The following is a 21043-nucleotide window of genomic DNA, read 5'->3' as shown; positions in this document are numbered from 1 at the left end:
TATATTAAGCTCTAGTACATGTGAGAGGTTGTAGGCATACAGTCAGTGTCCATATCAGTTACGATTCCATTTAATCCTTATGAATTTAAAGGAGGAATATTCATGGTTACAGGGATACTCTTGAGCGGGATATCAAAGGTGCATGTAAAGAGCTTATCCAGAATAATACTGGGATATGAGCTACTATCCGGAATACTGTGTGCATATAAACGTGGTTATATTTGGGTTGTTAGTAGGCATGCGCGATATATCGGTGAACATATCGGAATCGGACGATATTAGCTAAAAATGCCAACATTAGGTATCGGACCGATGTCTTGTTCAACGCCGATGTTAAAAAACGATGTCAAAGCTACCGTGCATACCTATAATGTATACATGACGTAATGACGCCAACTAACATTTTGCGCTACACGTTCAACATGACATTCCTAACCTAGCCCACAATGTCTGCTGTGTGGATCAAGCAGTCATTTGAAAGAGTAAAAACATTTCAGCGAGACAACTCAAAGGCGAAATCAATTAAATTCAAGATAATGGAATTCATTGCCCTTGACAATCAACAGTTCTCTGTCGTGGGTGATGTTGGCTTTTGCCGACTGGTCGAGCACCGGTACACACTACCACATGCGCTATTTTTCAGATGTTGCCCTCCCAGAGTTACACAATAATAGCATCACTGCTATTGGCTTCACAACATACAGACTATGGAATGCCGATTAGTGGAATTTGAAGTTTGCCATCAAAATAAAAGTTTATTTTTTTCACAGAAAATGCAGATATCATCAATAGCCACAAATGTGGATATCATAGAATTACATACAATTTTGAAGTGCACTTCCTTAACTTTGTTTGGTATACAATATTTGTAAGGCCTTAACCATGCATTTTTCCAGACAATGTCAGGAATAAGCATGTTCCAGAAAAACTTTCCTCTCGGTGTAAGTTGGTTTTGTGAATGAAGAATTTGTCTTATATATTTATTACAACAAGATCTCTCAAGTAAGCCCACGCCTTCCAATCTGAGTTCTGGATACACTTTGTGATCATTACCAAAGCTATGATGAGTTTTCATTAGTGTAGTTAGACAACCGGGAACGGCTTTGATCACTGAAATAAACTCTCTGAAAGGTATTGGAAACTCTTTCAATGTTATAAATTGTTCATATGTGAGAATATTGTTGAAAACATCAAGAACAAAGTCAATATTCCTCTCATGCTAGCTGGGGTAGAACAATGACTTATTCCTTACAGTTATGTCTGAATTATTCCACAAAAGAGCTTTATGTGGGGAAAAATTGTGCAGGTAACATATTTTCCAGGCCATTAAAGCCAATTTAGCAGGTAATCTTTCAGGAATATAATTACATTTCAGTAAAAATTGAAGACCTCCCAACTTATTATTTGGAATGAAATACCATATTGAATCAGTATTGATCAAACATCTTTTAAACCAGTTTATCTTGAAAGTGTTATTTATGGCAACAAAATCCAACACTTCTAGACCGCGTTCAGCTCTTTTGTTAGAAAGGACTGACTTTTTTAGTTTGTGAGACTTATTTTCCAGATGAAGTCAAAAAAGGTCTCATTAATCTCTTTACAAGTAGCAGGATTTACACTTAATGATAATGAGGGGTGCACAAAATGAGACGGTCCGTCTGCCTTGGACAGAAGTACTCTCCCAAGTATAGAAAGATCTCTTTGTTGCCAATTATTAAATATATTTTTGGTTCTCTAAATTTTAGGAGAGAAATTCAAATGTTGTCTGACTAAGTGTTTTTTTGACAGATGTATTCCTAAATATTTAACACAGTCCTTTACAGGAATATTTTATATTTCTTTATATTTCTTTATCATCAGAGTCAAATAAAGATGAGATTTCACATTTAGAAACATTCAGTTTTAATCCTGATGCAATAGAAAATGCAGTTATAGCATTAAGGGCACTGGCGACCTGGTCTCTGTCTCTTAAGAAAGGATAGTATCATCAGCCAGTTGGGAAATTTTGATTTCTTTGTTAAAAAAAAAAGTTAAGCCATACAAATTTGCATTATTCAGAATATCTAGAGATAGAAGTTCCACCACCAAATAAATCAAATGAATAAAAATTGTGAAATTAGGCATCCCTGTCGTACACTTCTGTTGATACTGAATATTTTTGAAGTATTAAGGTTTAGAACAATTTATATATTTTGTAAAACATGCTAATTACTTTGATAAAATGTTCACCAAATCCAAAAAGTTTAAGAGACCTAAAGAGAAATTAATGTTCATTTGTGTCAAAGGCTTTACAGAAGTCAAAAAATAAGACAAGAGTCAATTGCATCTGAATAATCTATAAGGTCCAAGACTAAACGAATGTTAGAGCTTATGTGACTGCCCTTCATAAATCCTGTCTGAGTCTCATTTATAATGGTATCTATTCCTTTCTTTAATCTTTTGGCATAAACCAAAAATATATAATAAAGTAATTGGTCTCCAATTGTCAATGAGAGAAGGGTCTTTATCGGGCTTTGGAATCAATGAAATAAGGCCCAGTTTTATAGTGGAGACCATTTCCCCACTTTTAATCAAATCAAATCAAATTTATTTATATAGCCCTTCGTACATCAGCTGATATCTCAAAGTGCTGTACAGAAACCCAGCCTAAAACCCCAAACAGCAAGCAATGCAGGTGTAGAAGCACGGTGGCTAGGAAAAACTCCCTAGAAAGGCCAAAACCTAGGAAGAAACCTAGAGAGGAACCAGGCTATGTGGGGTGGCCAGTCCTCTTCTGGCTGTGCCGGGTGGAGATTATAACAGAACATGGCCAAGATGTTCAAATGTTCATAAATGACCAGCATGGTCGAATAATAATAAGGCAGAACAGTTGAAAGAAACTGGAGCAGCAGCACTGCCAGGTGGACTGGTGACAGCAAGGAGTCATCATGTCAGGTAGTCCTGGGGCATGGTCCTAGGGCTCAGGTCCTCTGAGAGAGAGAAAGAAAGAGAGAATTAGAGAGAGCATATGTGGGATGCCCAGTCCTCTTCTGGCTGTGCCGGGTGGAGATTATAACAGAACATGGCCAAGATGTTCAAATGTTCATAAATGACCAGCATGGTCGAATAATAATAAGGCAGAACAGTTGAAAGAAACTGGAGCAGCAGCACTGCCAGGTGGACTGGTGACAGCAAGGAGTCATCATGTCAGGTAGTCCTGGGGCATGGTCCTAGGGCTCAGGTCCTCCGAGAGAGAGAAAGAGAGAATTAGAGAACGCACACTTAAATTCACACAGGACACCGAATTGGACAGGAGAAGTACTCCAGATATAACAAACTGACCCTAGCCCCCCCGACACATAAACTACTGCAGCATAAATCCTGGAGGCTGAGACAGGAGGGGTCAGGAGACACTGTGGCCCCATCCGAGGACACCCCCAGACAGGGCCAAACAGGAAGGATATAACCCCACCCACTTTGCCAAAGCACAGCCCCCACACCACTAGAGGGATATCTTCAACCACCAACTTACCATCCTGAGACAAGGCTGAGTATAGCCCACAAAGACCTCCGCCACGGCACATCCCAGGGGGGGGCAACCCAGACAGGATGATCACATCAGTGAATCAACCCACTCAGGTGACGCACCCCCTCCAGGGACAGCATGAGAGAGCCCCAGTAAGCCAGTGACTCAGCCCCTGTAATAGGGTTAGAGGCAGAGAATCCCAGTGGAAAGAGGGGAACCGGCCAGGCAGAGACAGCAAGGGCGGTACGTTGCTCCAGAGCCTTTCCGTTCACCCTCCCACTCCTGGGCCAGACTACACTCAATCATATGACCCACTGAAGAGATGAGTCTTCAGTAGAGACTTAAAGGTTGAGACCGAGTTTGCGTCTCTGACATGGGTAGGCAGACAGTTCCATAAAAATGGAGCTCTATAGGAGAAAGCCCTGCCTCCAGCTGTTTGCTTAGAAATTCTAGGGACAATTAGGAGGCCTGCGTCTTGTGACCGTAGCGTACGTGTAGGTATGTACGGCAGGACCAAATCAGAGAGATAGGTAGGAGCAAGCCCATGTAATGCTTTGTAGGTTAGCAGTAAAACCTTGAAATCAGCCCTTGCTTTGACAGGAAGCCAGTGTAGAGAGGCTAGCACTGGAGTAATATGATCACATTTTTTGGTTCTAGTCAGGATTCTAGCAGCCGTATTTAGCACTAACTGAAGTTTATTTAGTGCTTTATCCGGGTAGCCGGAAAGTAGAGCATTGCAGTAGTCTAACCTAGAAGTGACAAAAGCATGGATTAATTTTTCTGCATCATTTTTGGACAGAAAGTTTCTGATTTTTGCAATGTTACGTAGATGGAAAAAAGCTGTCCTTGAAATGGTCTTGATATGTTCTTCAAAAGAGAGATCAGGGTCCAGAGTAACGCCGAGGTCCTTCACAGTTTTATTTGAGACGACTGTACAACCATTAAGATTAATTGTCAGATTCAACAGAAGATCTCTTTGTTTCTTGGGACCTAGAACAAGCATCTCTGTTTTGTCCGAGTTTAAAAGTAGAAAGTTTGCAGCCATCCACTTCCTTATGTCTGAAACACATTCTTCTAGCAAGGGCAATTTTGGGGCTTCACCATGTTTCATTGAAATGTACAGCTGTGTGTCATCCGCATAGCAGTGAAAGTTAACATTATGTTTTCGAATAACATCCCCAAGAGGTAAAATATATAGTGAAAACAATAGTGGTCCTAAAACGGAACCTTGAGGAACACCGAAATTTACAGTTGATTTGTCAGAGGACAAACCATTCACAGAGACAAACTGATATCTTTCCGACAGATAAGATCTAAACCAGGCCAGAACTTGTCCATGTAGACCAATTTGGGTTTCCAATCTCTCCAAAAGAATGTGGTGATCGATGGTATCAAAAGCAGCACTAAGGTCTAGGAGCACGAGGACAGATGCAGAGCCTCGGTCCGATGCCATTAAAATGTAATTTACCACCTTCACAAGTGCCGTCTCAGTGCTATGATGGGGTCTAAAACCAGACTGAAGCATTTCGTATACATTGTTTGTCTTCAGGAAGGCAGTGAGTTGTTGCGCAACAGCCTTTTCTAAAATTTTTGAGAGGAATGGAAGATTCGATATAGGCCGATAGTTTTTTATATTTTCTGGGTCAAGGTTTGGCTTTTTCAAGAGAGGCTTTATTACTGCCACTTTTAGTGAGTTTGGTACACATCCGGTGGATAGAGAGCCGTTTATTATGTTCAACATAGGAGGGCCAAGCACAGGAAGCAGCTCTTTCAGTAGTTTAGTTGGAATAGGGTCCAGTATGCAGCTTGAAGGTTTAGAGGCCATGATTATTTTCATCATTGTGTCAAGAGATATAGTACTAAAACACTTGAGCGTCTCTCTTGATCCTAGGTCCTGGCAGAGTTGTGCAGACTCAGGACAACTGAGCTTTGAAGGAATACGCAGATTTAAGGAGGAGTCCGAAATTTGCTTTCTAATAATCATAATCTTTTCCTCAAAGAAGTTCATGAATTTATCACTGCTAAAGTGAAAGTCATCCTCTCTTGGGGAATGCTGCTTTTTAGTTAGCTTTGCGACAGTATCAAAAAGGAATTTCGGATTGTTCTTATTTTCCTCAATTAAGTTAGAAAAATAGGATGATCGAGCAGCAGTAAGGGCTCTTCGGTACTGCACAGTACTGTCTTTCCAAGCTAGTCGGAAGACTTCCAGTTTGGTGTGGCGCCATTTCCGTTCCAATTTTCTGGAAGCTTGCTTCAGAGCTCTGGTATTTTCTGTGTACCAGGGAGCTAGTTTCTTATGAGAAATATTTTTTGTTTTTAGGGGTGCAACTGCATCTAGGGTATTGCGCAAGGTTAAATTGAGTTCCTCAGTTAGGTGGTTAACTGATTTTTGTCCTCTGGCGTCCTTGGGTAGACAGAGGGAATCTGGAAGGACATCAAGGAATCTTTGTGCTGTCTGTGAATTTATAGTACGACTTTTGATGATCCTTGGTTGGGGTCTGAGCAGATTATTTGTTGCAATTGCAAACATAATAAAATGGTGGTTCGATAGTCCAGGATTATGAGGAAAAACATTAAGATCCACAACATTTATTCCATGGGACAAAACTAGGTCCAGCGTATGACTGTGACAGTGAGTGGGTCCAGAGACATGTTGGACAAAACCCACTGAGTCGATGATGGCTCCGAAAGCCTTTTGGAGTGGGTCTGTGGACTTTTCCATGTGAATATTAAAGTCACCAAAGATTAGAATATTATCCGCTATGACTACAAGGTCTGATAGGAATTCAGGGAACTCAGTGAGGAACACTGTGTATGGCCCAGGAGGCCTGTAAACAGTAGCTATAAAAAGTGATTGAGTAGGCTGCCTAGATTTCATGACTAGAAGCTCAAAAGACGAAAACGTCATTTTTTTTTGTAAATTGAAATTTGCTATCGTAAATGTTAGCAACACCTCCGCCTTTGCGGGATGCACGGGGGATATGGTCACTAGTGTAGCCAGGAGATGAGGCCTCATTTAACACAGTAAATTCATCAGGCTTAAGCCATGTTTCAGTCAGGCCAATCACATCAAGATTATGATCAGTGATTAGTTCATTGACTATAATTGCCTTTGAAGTAAGGGATCTAACATTAAGTAGCCCTATTTTGAGATGTGAGGTATCCTGATCTCTTTCAATAATGACAGGAATGGAGGTGGTCTTTATCCTAGTGAGATTGCTAAGGCGAACACCGCCATGTTTAGTTTTGCCCAACCTAGGTCGAGGCACAGACACGGTCTCAATGGTGATAGCTGAGCTGACTACACTGACTGTGCTAGTGGCAGACTCCACTATGCTAGCAGGCTGGCTAACAGCCTGCTGCCTGGCCTGCACCCTATTTCATTGTGGAGCTAGAGGAGTTAGAGAGCCCTGTCTATGTTGGTAGATAAAATGAGAGCACCCCTCCAGCTAGGATGGAGTCCGTCACTCCTCAGCAGGTCAGGCTTGGTCCTGTTTGTGGGTGAGTCCCAGAAAGAGGGCCAATTATCTACAAATTCTATCTTTTGGGAGGGGCAGAAAACAGTTTTCAACCAGCGATTGAGTTGTGAGACTCTGCTGTAGAGCTCATCACTCCCCCTAACTGGGAGGGGGCCAGAGACAATTACTCGATGCCGACACATCTTTCTAGCTGATTTACACGCAGAAGCTATGTTGCGCTTGGTGATCTCTGACTGTTTCATCCTAACATCGTTGGTGCCGACGTGGATAACAATATCTCTATACTCTCTACACTCGCCAGTTTTAGCTTTAGCCAGCACCATCTTCAGATTAGCCTTAACGTCGGTAGCCCTGCCCCCCGGTAAACAGTGTATGATCGCTGGATGATTCGTTTTAAGTCTAATACTGCGGGTAATGGAGTCGCCAATGACTAGAGTTTTCAATTTGTCAGAGCTAATGGTGGGAAGCTTCGGCGTCTCAGACCCCGTAACGGGAGGAGTAGAGACCAGAGAAGACTCGGCCTCTGACTCCGACCCGCTGCTTAATGGGGAAAACCGGTTGAAAGTTTCTGTCGGCTGAATGAGCGACACCGGTTGAGCGTTCCTACAGCATTTCCTTCCAGAAACCGTGAGAAAGTTGTCCGGCTGCGGGGACTGTGCCAGGGGATTTATACTACTATCTGTACTTACTGGTGGCACAGACGCTGTTTCATCCTTTCCTACACTGAAATTACTCTTGCCTAGCGATTGCGTCTGAAGCTGGGCTTGTAGCACAGCTATCCTCGCCGTAAGGCGAGTACAGCGACTGCAATTAGAAGGCATCATGTTAATGTTACTACTTAGCTTCGGCTGTTGGAGGTCCTGACGAACCGTGTCCAGATAAAGCGTCCGGAGTGAAAAAGTTGAGGAGGAAAAAACAAAAATATAAACGGTAATTAAAAAGTAAAAACCGTGTGCAATGCAATCGAAACATAAAAAATTGGGTCTTCTAGTAACTCCCAAAACTGTCTATAGAATTCAACTGACAGGCCGTCAGGGCCAGGTGATTTCCCTTTCTTCATTGAATTCAGAGCCTCTCTAATTATTCAATTGACACAGGTGAATCGCAAACTGAGTGGAAATCATCCTCAATTACAGGGACATAATTCTGAATGTGGAAAATGTAGCTTTCACAACCATCTTCCTGAAATTGAGAGCTGTAAAGGTTTTCATAAAAGGAATTGACAAATTATGATATTGTAATGGGATCTTTGCATAAAACATTGTTAATGTTGAGTGCAGTTATACATTTCCTTTTGTAGTTTCTCTTTTCAAGTGCAAAAAAGTAACTAGTGTTTCTTTCCCCCTCTTCAATCCATTTTGCTCTTGACCTTACAAAGGCACTCTTGCCAGATCTGTGTAAAGCTGTTCTAATTCTAGTTGTAAAGACTTGAATACAGACTCCTCTTCTTCAGATATATTATCTTTCTTTAGAAAACTGTCAAGCTTGCTCATCATCTCTTTTTCTCTAAGGTTCTTAAATTGCATCAGCTCTTGCTGGCCTGCTGTTGCATGTGCACGAGCTGAGCGACTGCTGCTGACTCACTCACAACGCACTTTTGCAGCCAGGCAGATGTGTTGTGACTGAGTGTGACAGAGAAAATCGTTTTTGTGTCATTTAGAGAGCAAATGCATGCATTTTAGTCACTTTTCAAAAGTTGCTCAAAGTTCCAAATACATTTTTGAAAGTAGCTACATTTGTTGCCAGGGTAGTCTGAAAAGTTGCTAAGTTAGCATCACGGTTTCTAATTCTGTCAAAAGTTAGCTAGCTAGCTAGCTTTGTTTACGCGGGTTGCACGTGAGACTTGCACGCAGTGTTGCCAACTAATTTTCAAGGGAAGTTGCTAGAGGCAGATCGATTTGTTGCTAAAAGTTGCTAAATGACGTTGTGATGTTATTGCGTGATGGCGTCATTGCGTAATAACGTAACATACACAATAACGTTACTGAAATTAACTGGCCATCATCTACACTTATGAGAATGGAGGACTGAATTTTCTGGATTTTACTACTTTAAATAATACTTTTAAGATCAATTGGATAAAACAATTTCTAAGAAGACCCACTTCTATCTGGAATTTTATTCCTCATCATGTCTTCTCTACTTTTGGTGGCCTTAACTTCATGTTGTTTTGCAATTATAATATTGACAAAGTTCCAGTGAAACTTTCTGCTTTTCATCGGCAGGTTTTCTTGTCATGGTCCTTAATTTATAAACACAATTTTTCTCCACACAGATATTATATATGGAATAATCGGGATATATTGTATAAAAATACCTCTCTGTTTTTAGAATATTGGTTCCGAAATAATATCCTATTGGTGAGCCAACTGGTAAAGGGTCTTTTACTCAGTTATAAAGAATTCTTATCACTTTACAAGGTCCCTGTAACACCTAAAGATTTTGCAATTGTTTTAGACGCCATTCCCTCAGGTTTTGCAATGTTATTCAGGAACGTGTCAAGACCTGACCCTCAGAGCCTATCTTCTGTTGACCCTGTTGACTCATCAGTAGGAAATATTTGTTTCTCTTTTGGTCCATTCAACAACAGAGCGATACGAACCTTGTTTCAGCAGGATGTTGTATCTATACCTTATGTCATGCCTTATTGGAATGGATTTATTGATAATATCTGTTGGAAAAAAGTTTGGATGTTGCCACACACATACCTACTTGTTAACAAAATTAAGGAAGTTTCCTTTAAAATTATTCATAAATATTATCCTGCCAACCACTATATGAAGAAGTTTAAGGAAAACATCAACTCAAATTGCTCCTTTTGTAATGACCACCCAGAAACAGTTGTGCATCTTTTTTGGCATTGTATGCATGTAAGAAAACTGTGGCAAGACATCAGTAGGTTTATAATTGAACACATTTATGAAGATTTTACACTATTGTGGAGAGATGTACTGTTTGGATTCTTTACATACAATAGAAATAAGCGGAATCATTTTTATGTAATTAATTTCATTATTCTTTTGGCCAAATTTCATATACACAAATGTAAATTTACAAACAGAAAACCACATTTTCGTACCCTACAAAAATAAATTGAACTGTATTTTAAGACAGTTAAATGCTCTACTAACAAAAAAGCTGTTTGAATTGTAAGTATATGCATGTCCCTTAAGCTCCTTGTGTAATTGTAATGTGATATTGTACCCCCTAGCTCGATTGTCTATTGTTTGTAATCTATGTATGCTTGTGTTCCCTCATGTGCTTTATGTATTGATTTGAAATTAATAAAAATAAAAAAAAATAATAAAAATTTAAAAAAAATATATCATTCCAACAAGGCTATCCACAGACCAAAACAATTAAAAATAAAATGTTTTACTGGCCATCTCGGCGATATGATTTGACATTTGTTAATTTAGATTTGTTTGTTTATTATCAGATATTTTTTATTTATAAAAGTAATATAAACACAACACATTTTATATGATCACATTTTTATTTTTAAACACAACACATTGAATTATTGAACAATTACATTTGATTTATTTTCTTTTTAACAAGTAAACCTACACATTCTGAACAAATATAGTTTTAAGCAGTGTATTGGTAGTTAGTTAACATGCTACCTAACTGATCAACAATTATAGGTACAAGCTAATAACATGGTATATATACCATCTTAATGAACAAGCGACTTAACTCAAATAATGATGTGTGCGCTAGGCATCTCTCTCCAGGTTGCTGTGCTGCTTGGCTGGCTAGCTGCTCAATGGTTTCCTCCAGATATTGCCACTGTTCTCACACACACTGTAGTACACACTGCCACCATCAGCTGTGTGCCTTCACCAGTTCCAGAAAGTCCACTCCTTGCATACGTACTGTAAATATGATGAATCATAGATTGGCAAGCAAACCCTCATCATCTTCACTATCCAACTGCATTGTCACGGAGCTGGAACCAGCAGTAGAGGATGGAGTGGCCTTAAAGCTGTACACTGCTGTGGTGCCAAACTGCTGCAGAACTTCACTTGGTAGTTTATGCTGGTAACAGGTATCACCAGCCAGCTTCAGTCCATACCGCACCAGGAGTATGGAGTTGAGAGTGTGCAGTGACATTCTATTTCTTAACTTTGACTTGACCACACTCATTTGACTGAACAGCCGTTTAACCTCCGCATTTGAGTGTGGCAAGGAGAGGGCAGCGAGTGTAGCTTTGCACAGTTCTTCAAATGGATTTGACCCGGAAGAGTCTGTGTAGTTATTGACTTCACTCCAAAACTCGACTGTATTTTCAGTTGAGTCCCACCTAAACAGATGGATGTTTCTCCATTGGGAAACAATTTTATCAATTGTTTGGGGCTGGTATCCCAGTAGCTCAGCTACTTTAATCATTTCAATGGTGCCTTTATTGTGCTTTAGCATTTCCTTAACACTGAACAAGGCCATGTTTCACAAGGCTTCAAGGTTGTCTGGGAGCCTTGCTTGCAGCTCCTTGCTTAAAGCAACAATGTAGTTGATGCACTGTCTCCGAATGACCTTTTTGTCCTCTGGCGCAAGACTGAGTTGGTACACCGTGCGCTCGAAAAGGTACCCAAGGTATGGTGATGGACTGAGATGTCCATCAATGGCATCCTTCAGGACATCAATTTTTGCCATAGGGTTGACTACTCTGCAGCAAATTGATGTTAAGAGGTGTACCAGATTGTCCAAAAGCTTGACAGGATCTGTTTGCTCTCCCTCAAATGACTTTACTGCAACTTGTACGTCGGACAGGATTAATTACAAGAATGTCAGGTAGACAGACATAGTTGGTCTTGTCCATGTACATGGAGTGGAGCACATCCACCATGTAGCAATGCTCACTAGCCTTGGTCAACTCAAAGTGGAGTTTCAGTTCTTCCCACTGGCTCAATATACGAGTTACCGGAGGCTCAATCAATAGCCAACGTGTGGCACACACTTTGGTGATCTGCACGAATTTCTGGCCACAATTAATGGTGGCATACACTGCTTTGTACGCCTTGCACCGTTTTGGGGAAATTGAAAAGCAGTTGTAGGTTTCCCTGATTATGTACTCAACATTCCTAGGGATGGTTTCTTTGGATTCTGCACTGACAGCCAATTGTAAAGAAAGGCACACACAGAGGATGAATACCAAATTGGGCAATGCACATTCTTCCTTTAAAATCTTGTGCACCCTGTTGTGCACCTCAGTCATCACAGACGCATTATCAGTGCCAATACCCTGACGATTCTCTTTTTTAAGGTTACACTTCTCAAGAAACTAAACTACCGCCTTTGCTATTGATCTGGCATTGCCAGATCTTTTTTAGCATTGAAATACCGAATCACCACACCCAGGTATTTCGAGACACTGACATCAGTGGACTCATCCAAAAGGAGACTGAACTTCTCATCCCCAACATCTGATGTTACTCTTTTGATAAAATAAGGAGCCAGTACTCCCCTAATCATTTCTGTGCACTTGGTGCAGTGCATTTGGAAGTTTGTTGCTGCCACAGAATCTGAAAAGGCAGCTTTGCAAGCCATACCTAAATGGTCGCATGCTAGCAGCGAACAATGCTCCGCAATGGCCATGGCCATTGCCATAGTAGCTTCTGCTCTTTTGCAGTTATCCACTTTCTTAACCAACTGTGGTAATGTAGATTGCGTTGTGGGGTTGTGCGGTTTTGATTTATTTATATGCTTTGCTGTAAAAACGTTTTTTGATGTCATACATTTTTGCAAGCATATCTCATTTGCAGTAAGCACAGTATGCCCAAAAATCATCCCCAATTACTGGCTTCAGCCACCCTTTAAATTCAGGTACAGACTCCCACTCTTTTCTGTACTTCTGGCTGTACAATTTTGATTGAGACATGTTGATTGATGTTGTAAATTCTGATCAAGATCAAACATTTGTGAACAACTATATTCATTGGATTTGTCTTGTCGAACGCAAACTACTGCTGCTGCAGTCAGCCAACAACGATTTGCAATTTTCTGAAATTGCTGCTGTCCTGCTGCTGTGCACGAGCTGAGCGCCAGCTGCTGACGTTACTCACAATGCACTTTTGGCAAGTGTGTTGTGACAGAAAAAAATCGTTTTTGTGTCATTTAGAGGGAAAATGCATTTTAGCGTTTGAGTCACGTTTCTAAAAGTTCCAAATACATTTTTAAAAGTGGCAAAATTTGTTGCTAGGTGCTGTTTGAAAAAAAAGTTGCCAGGGTACTCTGAAAACTTGCTAAATCTAGCAACAAAATTGCTAAATTGGCATCACTGCTTGCACGGGTCTATCTCTTCCTCTGTAGTTAAGTTTACGGTGTTTCTGGAAAACCATCTTGAAGCCAAGGTGCTACCGCCCCCAAGCGGACTGGTAGACCAAAAGCGTCTCAAGCAAAAAGGCAAGCATAGTACTGTAACTATGGTTTAGATTGGAAACTATGTGGCTCGGTGTTCCATGTCTTTATCTGAAACCGGACTTCCCGGCAATAGATTAAGTTATTATTGCAATATTATTAAGATGTCATTGATGGAATTCGAAGTTGGTTATCAACCATAAAACAAAAACAAAGCGTACGTGCGTGCGACATGGTCATACAAGGAAGGGGGGCGAACTTCCCATGAAAGGTGTGTCCTATTGGATGTGTAATTTCCAGTAAGCAATTCGTCGTTGTCAAAACAGCAGCTCTTTCTATTTGTGTAAAGTGACAAATGATTGTTACCACTTTAGATCGTATGAAGACTATATACTGTTTTATAGATTCATTGTTTTTTCTTTGTTCTTTTAAAGGAATGAGTACTTCCTCAAAATTATAATATATCATTGTGTGGGTGAGTGACTTTCGATTTGCTATATCTCTATGTAATCAAGGGAATCTAGTGGGAAAGTTAGGTCTATTAACAAAAGCAACCACTGCGGACCCACAAAAACCGTATTACTGAATTAATAGTCACTTCTTCACATTTAGCCTACGTGTAGCCTATATTAATGTGCAGGAATTTAAACACTAACATGAAACATTTTCTCTTTCTGATTTCAGATTTAATTATACTGTGTGGTTTACTCTAAAGTATTCAGCAACAATGTTTCTATTGATTATTATATTCACAAACTTTGGGACTTTGATAGCTGATGATGGTAAGCAGTCTTTTGTATATAGCCTATAAACATGTAAGTAGATTTAACCTCAGTATTTTTGCCTGATCATGATTAACATTTGACAAGCTTTTTGTTTGTTAATTACTTGTAGCAGTGAGTGACGGAAATCTTCAATGCTTCAACGATTATGACAAAAGTATGGTTTGTCATTTTACAACTGACAAGTCTAAGTGTGCTGAATACAACATGACATTGGAATTATTGGGCTCGCAAAATATGTAAGTTTATGATTGTTTATGTTTTTTTATTGTCAATGTTAATCTCACCAATAAGTCCTATTTAATTTCAAAACTGCATTATTATTCAACTTGTTTCCCAGAGGCCAGAATGATTGTACTTTCAAGGAAAAGGAGAGGTCCAATGATGTTTTCAAATGTGGATGCTCTATTGATCCAATGGTCCTTATTATTGGGGAGGAGTTTAATGCAACACTTTGGAATTCTGGGAAGCGTCTAAATTCCGAAGTCCTTTGTATCAAATGCAGCAGTGAGTTGCATCTACATATGCAGATTGCTATTTGAAAATGAATTACTGTTGTAAAGAATATTGCATGAAATTAAACCATTCTTTAATTGTGTCAAACCATCCCTGATGTCAAACCATCCCTGTCATTGTCCTATACAGTAAAACCCAAAACCCCCACCATCCAAAAGGTGAAACCAACAGAAAATGGGAATTTCCTGGTCAAATGGAAGACAAACTACCCTGATGATGCACCGTTTTCTAAGGACTTGATTGCCGAATTGAGCTACAGAAAGAAAGGAGAAACAGATGAGGTAAAGGAGGGTGATATACAGCATTCCCCCTGTTCGCTGTCACATCACAATGACAACATTCCCTCTAGCCCTTTCCTTTGTTCTGACAGGTGTCCAAAAATGACTCAACAACTTCCCATGAATTACTTGGCAGAGACTTGGAGCCAAACACCATTTATGCTCTGAAGGTCAGAACCTATACTGACATGAGCGGCCGTTTCAGTGACTGGAGTGAAGAATTGGAATTCACCAACCGTACGTGACTAAATGAGATTTATCATCCATGGGTTTTCAAACCTTAATTTCACTTTCACCTTGTAGCTCATTGTATATTATTATCTGCTCCACAGCTGCATCATCTCTGAAAGTACTCCAGATTGTCATTGTTTTCAGTTGCATTGCTGTTATCATCATCACAAGTGCTTTGTTTTGGTGCAGTGTTAGGTAAGTTGTCCTGACATGTCTGTAGGTGACAGTATGTCTGTTTCCACAAACATTTGTTATCATACAGCTTCATATTGGCCCTATAGGCTTTCAAATCGTTCTATTTCCCCCCTCTGCAGACTCAAAACCAAGTTGTGGGATAATATTCCTAAATGTTCAAACCCAGACCTTTTGTATATGGTTCCAGGAGTGCCTAAGGTGAGGCTCTATCTCCAATTATAAACTGGGTGGTTTGAGCCCTGAATTCTGATTTTCTGAAAGCCGTGGTATATCAGACCGTATACCATGGGTATGACAACAAATAATTAAACTATTTTAGAATAGTTACATTCGTAACTAGTTTAGAATAGCAATAAGGCACCTCAGTGGTTTGTGCTATATGGCCAATATACCACAGCTACGGGCTTTGTCCAGGCACTCTGCGTTGCGTTGTGTAGAACAGAACAGCCCTTAGTCGTGGTATATTGGCCATTTACCAAACCTCCTCAGGCCTTATTGCTTAAATATTCTACGTTTAAATAAACTGTAAACCTTCATTACTTTCATACTGTAATTCCTTCCATTTGTGTATTTGCATTTAGTGATTTTTGTTCTCCACCACAGGTATTGTCTCCTCCCAAAATACCTTTATCCTCCATCTATGTTGATTCTTCAAAAATGGACACTGAAGGAAAAACATGGTGAGCGTATAGATGCACTATAAACATAGCAAAATGAAAAGGTGTCTTCAGGTTCAGTCCTATTCGTGTGGGCAATCTAGTCCTTGCAATGAAAATAAGCTTTAATTCACTGTAAGTTGCCCGCTTGTCTTTTCTCTACAGGACAAACCCCTCGATAGTAGATGGGAGCAGTGGAAGAGGTAGTGGCTCAGAGCTTGACTCATCATCTTCCCTGGGTTATGCCCACACATGTCCCATGAGCCCGGAGCCTAGTAATGTGCAGATCATTAGCCATCTTCAAGAGGCCCTGAGCAAAGTCTTTCCCAGCCTTGTTCCTTTGGACGGGAATCCTCAGTCATTGCTTTTAGCCCCTCCTTTGACAGATGATGGTACACAAATGAACTGCCCTGAGTCAAATAGAGACATTGGTGTGTGTTCATCTGACTACAATCCTGTTCATTTCATGAGTGAGTCTGGAGGCTCTTGTGGGTCGTCTTGTTACAACAATATTACCTACTCCCCCTCAGTGCCCCTCAACTCCATTCAAGAGTTAACAACAAGCAAGACCTCCTCATTTCCTATGCAGCCTCTGCTCTTTTGTAACTCCTCCTACCGTTCTGGTGAGGCTGAAGTGTTGAAAAATGCCTATCCACAGCTGTTTCTTGGTACTGGTCAACAAGACCTTAACTTGTCCACTAACTGTGCACCCCTCTTGCAAACCGAGTTTTCATATCACCCGTGTGATGGCACCAGTGATGATTCAGAGACTACCACGTCAGCAGAGGACACCAGTCTGATCTATGGCTCTAATGACAGCAATGTGTCCGAACCTCACAATGTTATCAGTGTCGTTGCTGGATATCAGAGCTTCAGTGAGGCGGTCGGTAAGGACAATGAGAGAGGAACTGATGCCTTCATGGATGTGCCACTGCCACTTAAGGGTTTCCAGGATGTGGACAGAGAGCCACTGATTTACGATGTGAATCCATGTTACCACAGCCTGTCTGACCCTGGATGCTGCCTCCCCCCGAGTGACGTCGATTATCAGACTTTACAGAGCCTGGGACAAAATAGCCCAGATCAGTGGGTTTCAGACAAACTGCTGAACAAGTGTTTGGAGACTGAGATCCATCAAAGCTCCATGGGGAACATGCCTCTAAATGTCATATCCAACTCACAGAGAGGACAATATCCGATACCTGGAAGTCCCTTTCTTACTGCTTTCTGTTCAGACCAAGCAATGCAAATAGACAATGACAGCTCCTATCATTGTGTGTGATTCTACGGTAGACACTTTTGCATTTCTCTTTACAATTTCTTTTATTTTGGGGACTTGAGCTCATATATATGTTTTTTTCTATATTATACAAACAGTTTGAATACCATTCTGCCATGAAAATGCTGTAGCCTCAAGTCCAGAAATGTTCCACATTTTGGATGTACAGCTTCTGTAAATAAACATTTTTGTGTGGGGAAACTGCAACAGTTAATTGTTGAAGAGATATAACATGTCTTGTCTTTGCCTCATCTGTCTGAAGCATGTTGTTCATCATCTGGGATGTAAAAAAATAAGGATGTGTACTTCAGTTGAAATACTGAGCAAACATCAAGGTCGTCAAACTAGTCTCCAGCCTCTGAAAGTGACTTCTCTTCTAATGGCTTCCCAAAATAGTCAAATAGTCAGACAGTTTCATTGCATCTGATGTTTGATAGGCTAAATAGTGTTAACAGTACAAGCCTCATGCAAACATTGAGGTTGAATTTCTGATGAAAAAAGTGGTAGGCCTATTTCCTTATTCTGCGCTTCCAGCTTCCATGGAAATACACGCCCAGAAAGTAGAGCCAGCCTCTGATGTCATAGATGTGTTGTGAATCAGGTTAAACAAAAAATATTGTCTTTGCTTAGGGTTATTTTCTGAGGATGAAGTTCATGTTTTGTAGTGTTTATTGTAGAAAACATAAACACTTTTTTCCCTTCAAAGCTCTTTCAAATCAAATTTTATTGGTCACATACATGGTTAGCAGATGTTAATGCGAGAGTAGCGAAATGCTTGTGCTTCTAGTTCCGACCATGCAGTAATATCTAACAAGTAATATAACAATTTCACAACAACAAAGGAATGAATAAGAATATGTATTTATAAATATATGGAAGAGCGATGGCCGAACGGCATAGGCAAGATGCAGTAGATGGTATAGAGTACAGTATATACATATGAGATGAGTAATGTAGGGTATGTAAACATTATATAAAGTGGCATTGTTTAAAGTGACTAGTGATACATTTATTACATCCCATTTTTTATTATTAAAGTGGCTAGAGATTTGAGTCAGTATGTTGGCAACAGCTACTCAATGTTAGTAATGGCTGTTTAACAGTCTGATGGCCTTGAGATAGAAGCTGTTTTTCAGTTCGGTCCCAGCTTTGATGCACCTGTACTGACCTCACCTTCTGGATGATAGCGGGGTGAACAGTCAGTGGCTCGGGTGCTTGTTGTCCTTGAGGATCTTTTTGGCCTTCCTTTCCCCCCGGTGATGCGTTGTGCAGACCTCACTACCCTCTGGAGAGCCTTACTGTTGTGGGCGGAGCAGTTGCCGTACCAGGCGATGATACAGCCTGACGGGATGCTCTCGATTGTGCATCTGTAAAAGTTTGTGAGTATTTTTGGTGACAAGCCAAATTTCTTCAGCCTCCCGAGGTTGAAGAGGTGCTGTTGCGCCTTCTTCATCACGCCGTCTGTGTGGGTGGACCATTTCAGTTTGTCCGTGATGTGTACGCCGAGGAACTTCAAACCTTCCACCTTCCAGACTCATATCAAACATCTCCAATCCAAAATCAAATCTAGAATTGGCTTTCTATTTCGCAACGAAGCCTCCTTCACTCACACCGCCAAGCGTACCCTAGTAAAACTGACTATCCTACCGATCCGCGACTTCGGCGATGTCAGCTACAAAATAGCTTCCAATACTCTACTCAGCAAACTGGATGCAGTTTATCACAGTGCCATCCGTTTTGTTACTAAAGCACCTTATACCACCCACCACTGCGACCTGTATGCTCTAGTCTACTGGCCCTCGCTACACATTCGTTGCCAGACCCACTGGCTCCAGGTCATCTACAAGTCCATGCTAGGCAAAGCTCCGCCTTATCTCAGTTCACTGGTCACGATGGCAACACCCACCCGTAGCACGCACTCCAGCAGGTGTATCTCACTGATTATCCCTAAAGCCAACACCTAATTTGGCCGCCTTTCCTTCCAGTTCTCTGCTGCCTGTAACTGGAACGAATTGAGAATCATTGAAGTTGGAGACTTTTATCTCCCTCACCAACTTTAAACATATGCTATCTGAGCAGCTAACCGATCGCTGCAGCTGTACATAGTCCATTGGTAAATAGCCCACCCAATTTACCTACCTCATCCCCATACGGTTTTTATTCATTTACCTTTCTGCTCTTTTGCACACCAGTATCTCTACCTGCACATGACCATCTGATCATTTATCACTCCAGTGTTAATCTGCTAAATTGTAATTATTCGCCTACCTCCTCATGCCTTTTGCACATAATGTATATAGACTCTTTTTTTTCTTTTTTTTTCTACTATGTTATTGACTTGTTTATTGTTTACTCCATGTGTTGTTGTCTGTTCACACTGCTATGCTTTATCTTGGCCAGGTCGCAGTTGTAAATGAGAACTTGTTCTCAACTAGCCTACCTGGTTAAATAAAGGTGAAATTTAAACATTTAAAAAAAATAAAAAACTACTGTCCCGTCGATGTGGATAGGGGGGTGCTCCCTCTGCTGTTTCCTGAAGTCCACGATCATCTCCTTTGTTTTGTTGACGTTGAGTGTGAGGTTATTTTCCTGACACTACACTCTGAGGGCCCTCACCTCCTCCCTGTAGGCCATCTCGTTGTTGTTGGTAATAAAGCCTACTACTGTAGTGTCGTCTGCAAACTTGATGATTGAGTTGGAAGCGTGCCACGCAGTCATGGGTGAACAGGGAGTACAGGAGAGGGCTGAGAACGTACCCTTGTGGGGCCCCAGTGTTGAGGATCAAATCACATTTATTTATATAGCCCTTCGTACATCAGCTGATATCTCAAAGTGCTGTACAGAAATCCAGCCTAAAACCCCAAACAGCAAGCAATGCATGTGTAGAAGCACGGTGGCTAGGAAAAACTCCCTAGAAAGGCCAAAACCTAAGAAGAAACCTAGAGAGGAACCAGGCTGTGAGGGGTGGCCAGTCCTCTTCTGGCTGTGCCGGGTGGAGATTATAACAGAACATGGCCAAGATGTTCAAATGTTCATAAATGACCAGCATGGTCAAAGAATAATAATCACAGGCAGAACGGTTGAAACTGGAGCAGCAGCACGGCCAGGTGGACTGGGGACAGCAAGGAGTCATCATGCCAGGTAGTCCTGAGGCATGGTCCTAGGGCTCAGGCCCCCAGAGAGAGAGAGAGAAAGAGAGAGAGAATTTGAGAGAGCATACTTAAATTCACAAAGGCCACCGGATAAGACAGGAGAAGTACTCCAGATATAACAAACTGACCCTAGCCCCCCAACACATAAACTACTGCAGCATAAATACTGGAGGCTGAGACAGGAGGGGTCAGGAGACACTGTGGCCCCATCCAATGTTACCCCCGGACAGGGCCAAACAGGAAGGATATAACCCCACCCACTTTGCCAAAGCACAGCCCCCACACCACTAGAGGGATATCTTCAACCACCAACTTACCATCCTGAGACAAGGCCGAGTATAGCCCACAAAAATCTCAGCCACGGAACAACCCAAGGTGGGGCGCCAACCCAGACAGGAAGATCACATCAGTGACTCAACCCACTCAAGTGACGCACCCCTCCTAGGGACGGCATGAAAGAGCACCAGTAAGCCAGTGACTCAGTCCCTGTAATAGGGTTAGAGGCAGAGAATCCCAGTGGAAAGAGGGGAACCGGCCAGGCAGAGACAGCAAGGGCGGTTCGTTGCTCCAGAGCCTTTCCGTTCACCTTCACACTCCTGGGCCAGACTAC

General features: G+C 41.2%; 1 protein-coding gene across 1 annotated transcript; it reads left to right on the top strand.

Moving 5' to 3' along the window:
- Window positions 1–13618: 13618 nt before the first annotated feature.
- LOC139421223 (uncharacterized) lies at window positions 13619–19767 on the top strand. Its single transcript, XM_071171906.1, has 10 exons — window positions 13619–13819; window positions 14029–14126; window positions 14239–14365; window positions 14467–14633; window positions 14772–14923; window positions 15013–15157; window positions 15253–15346; window positions 15466–15544; window positions 15950–16026; window positions 16168–19767. The coding sequence occupies exons 2-10, from the start codon at window positions 14072–14074 to the stop codon at window positions 17282–17284; spliced, it is 2013 nt and encodes a 670-aa protein (XP_071028007.1). The 5' UTR covers window positions 13619–13819; window positions 14029–14071; the 3' UTR covers window positions 17285–19767.
- The last annotated feature ends 1276 nt before the right edge of the window (window positions 19768–21043 follow it).

The sequence above is a fragment of the Oncorhynchus clarkii genome, chromosome 12 (genome assembly GCF_045791955.1).
Source record: "Oncorhynchus clarkii lewisi isolate Uvic-CL-2024 chromosome 12, UVic_Ocla_1.0, whole genome shotgun sequence".
Lineage (NCBI taxonomy): Eukaryota > Metazoa > Chordata > Actinopteri > Salmoniformes > Salmonidae > Oncorhynchus > Oncorhynchus clarkii.
This window is presented reverse-complemented; position numbering and strand designations above follow the sequence as displayed.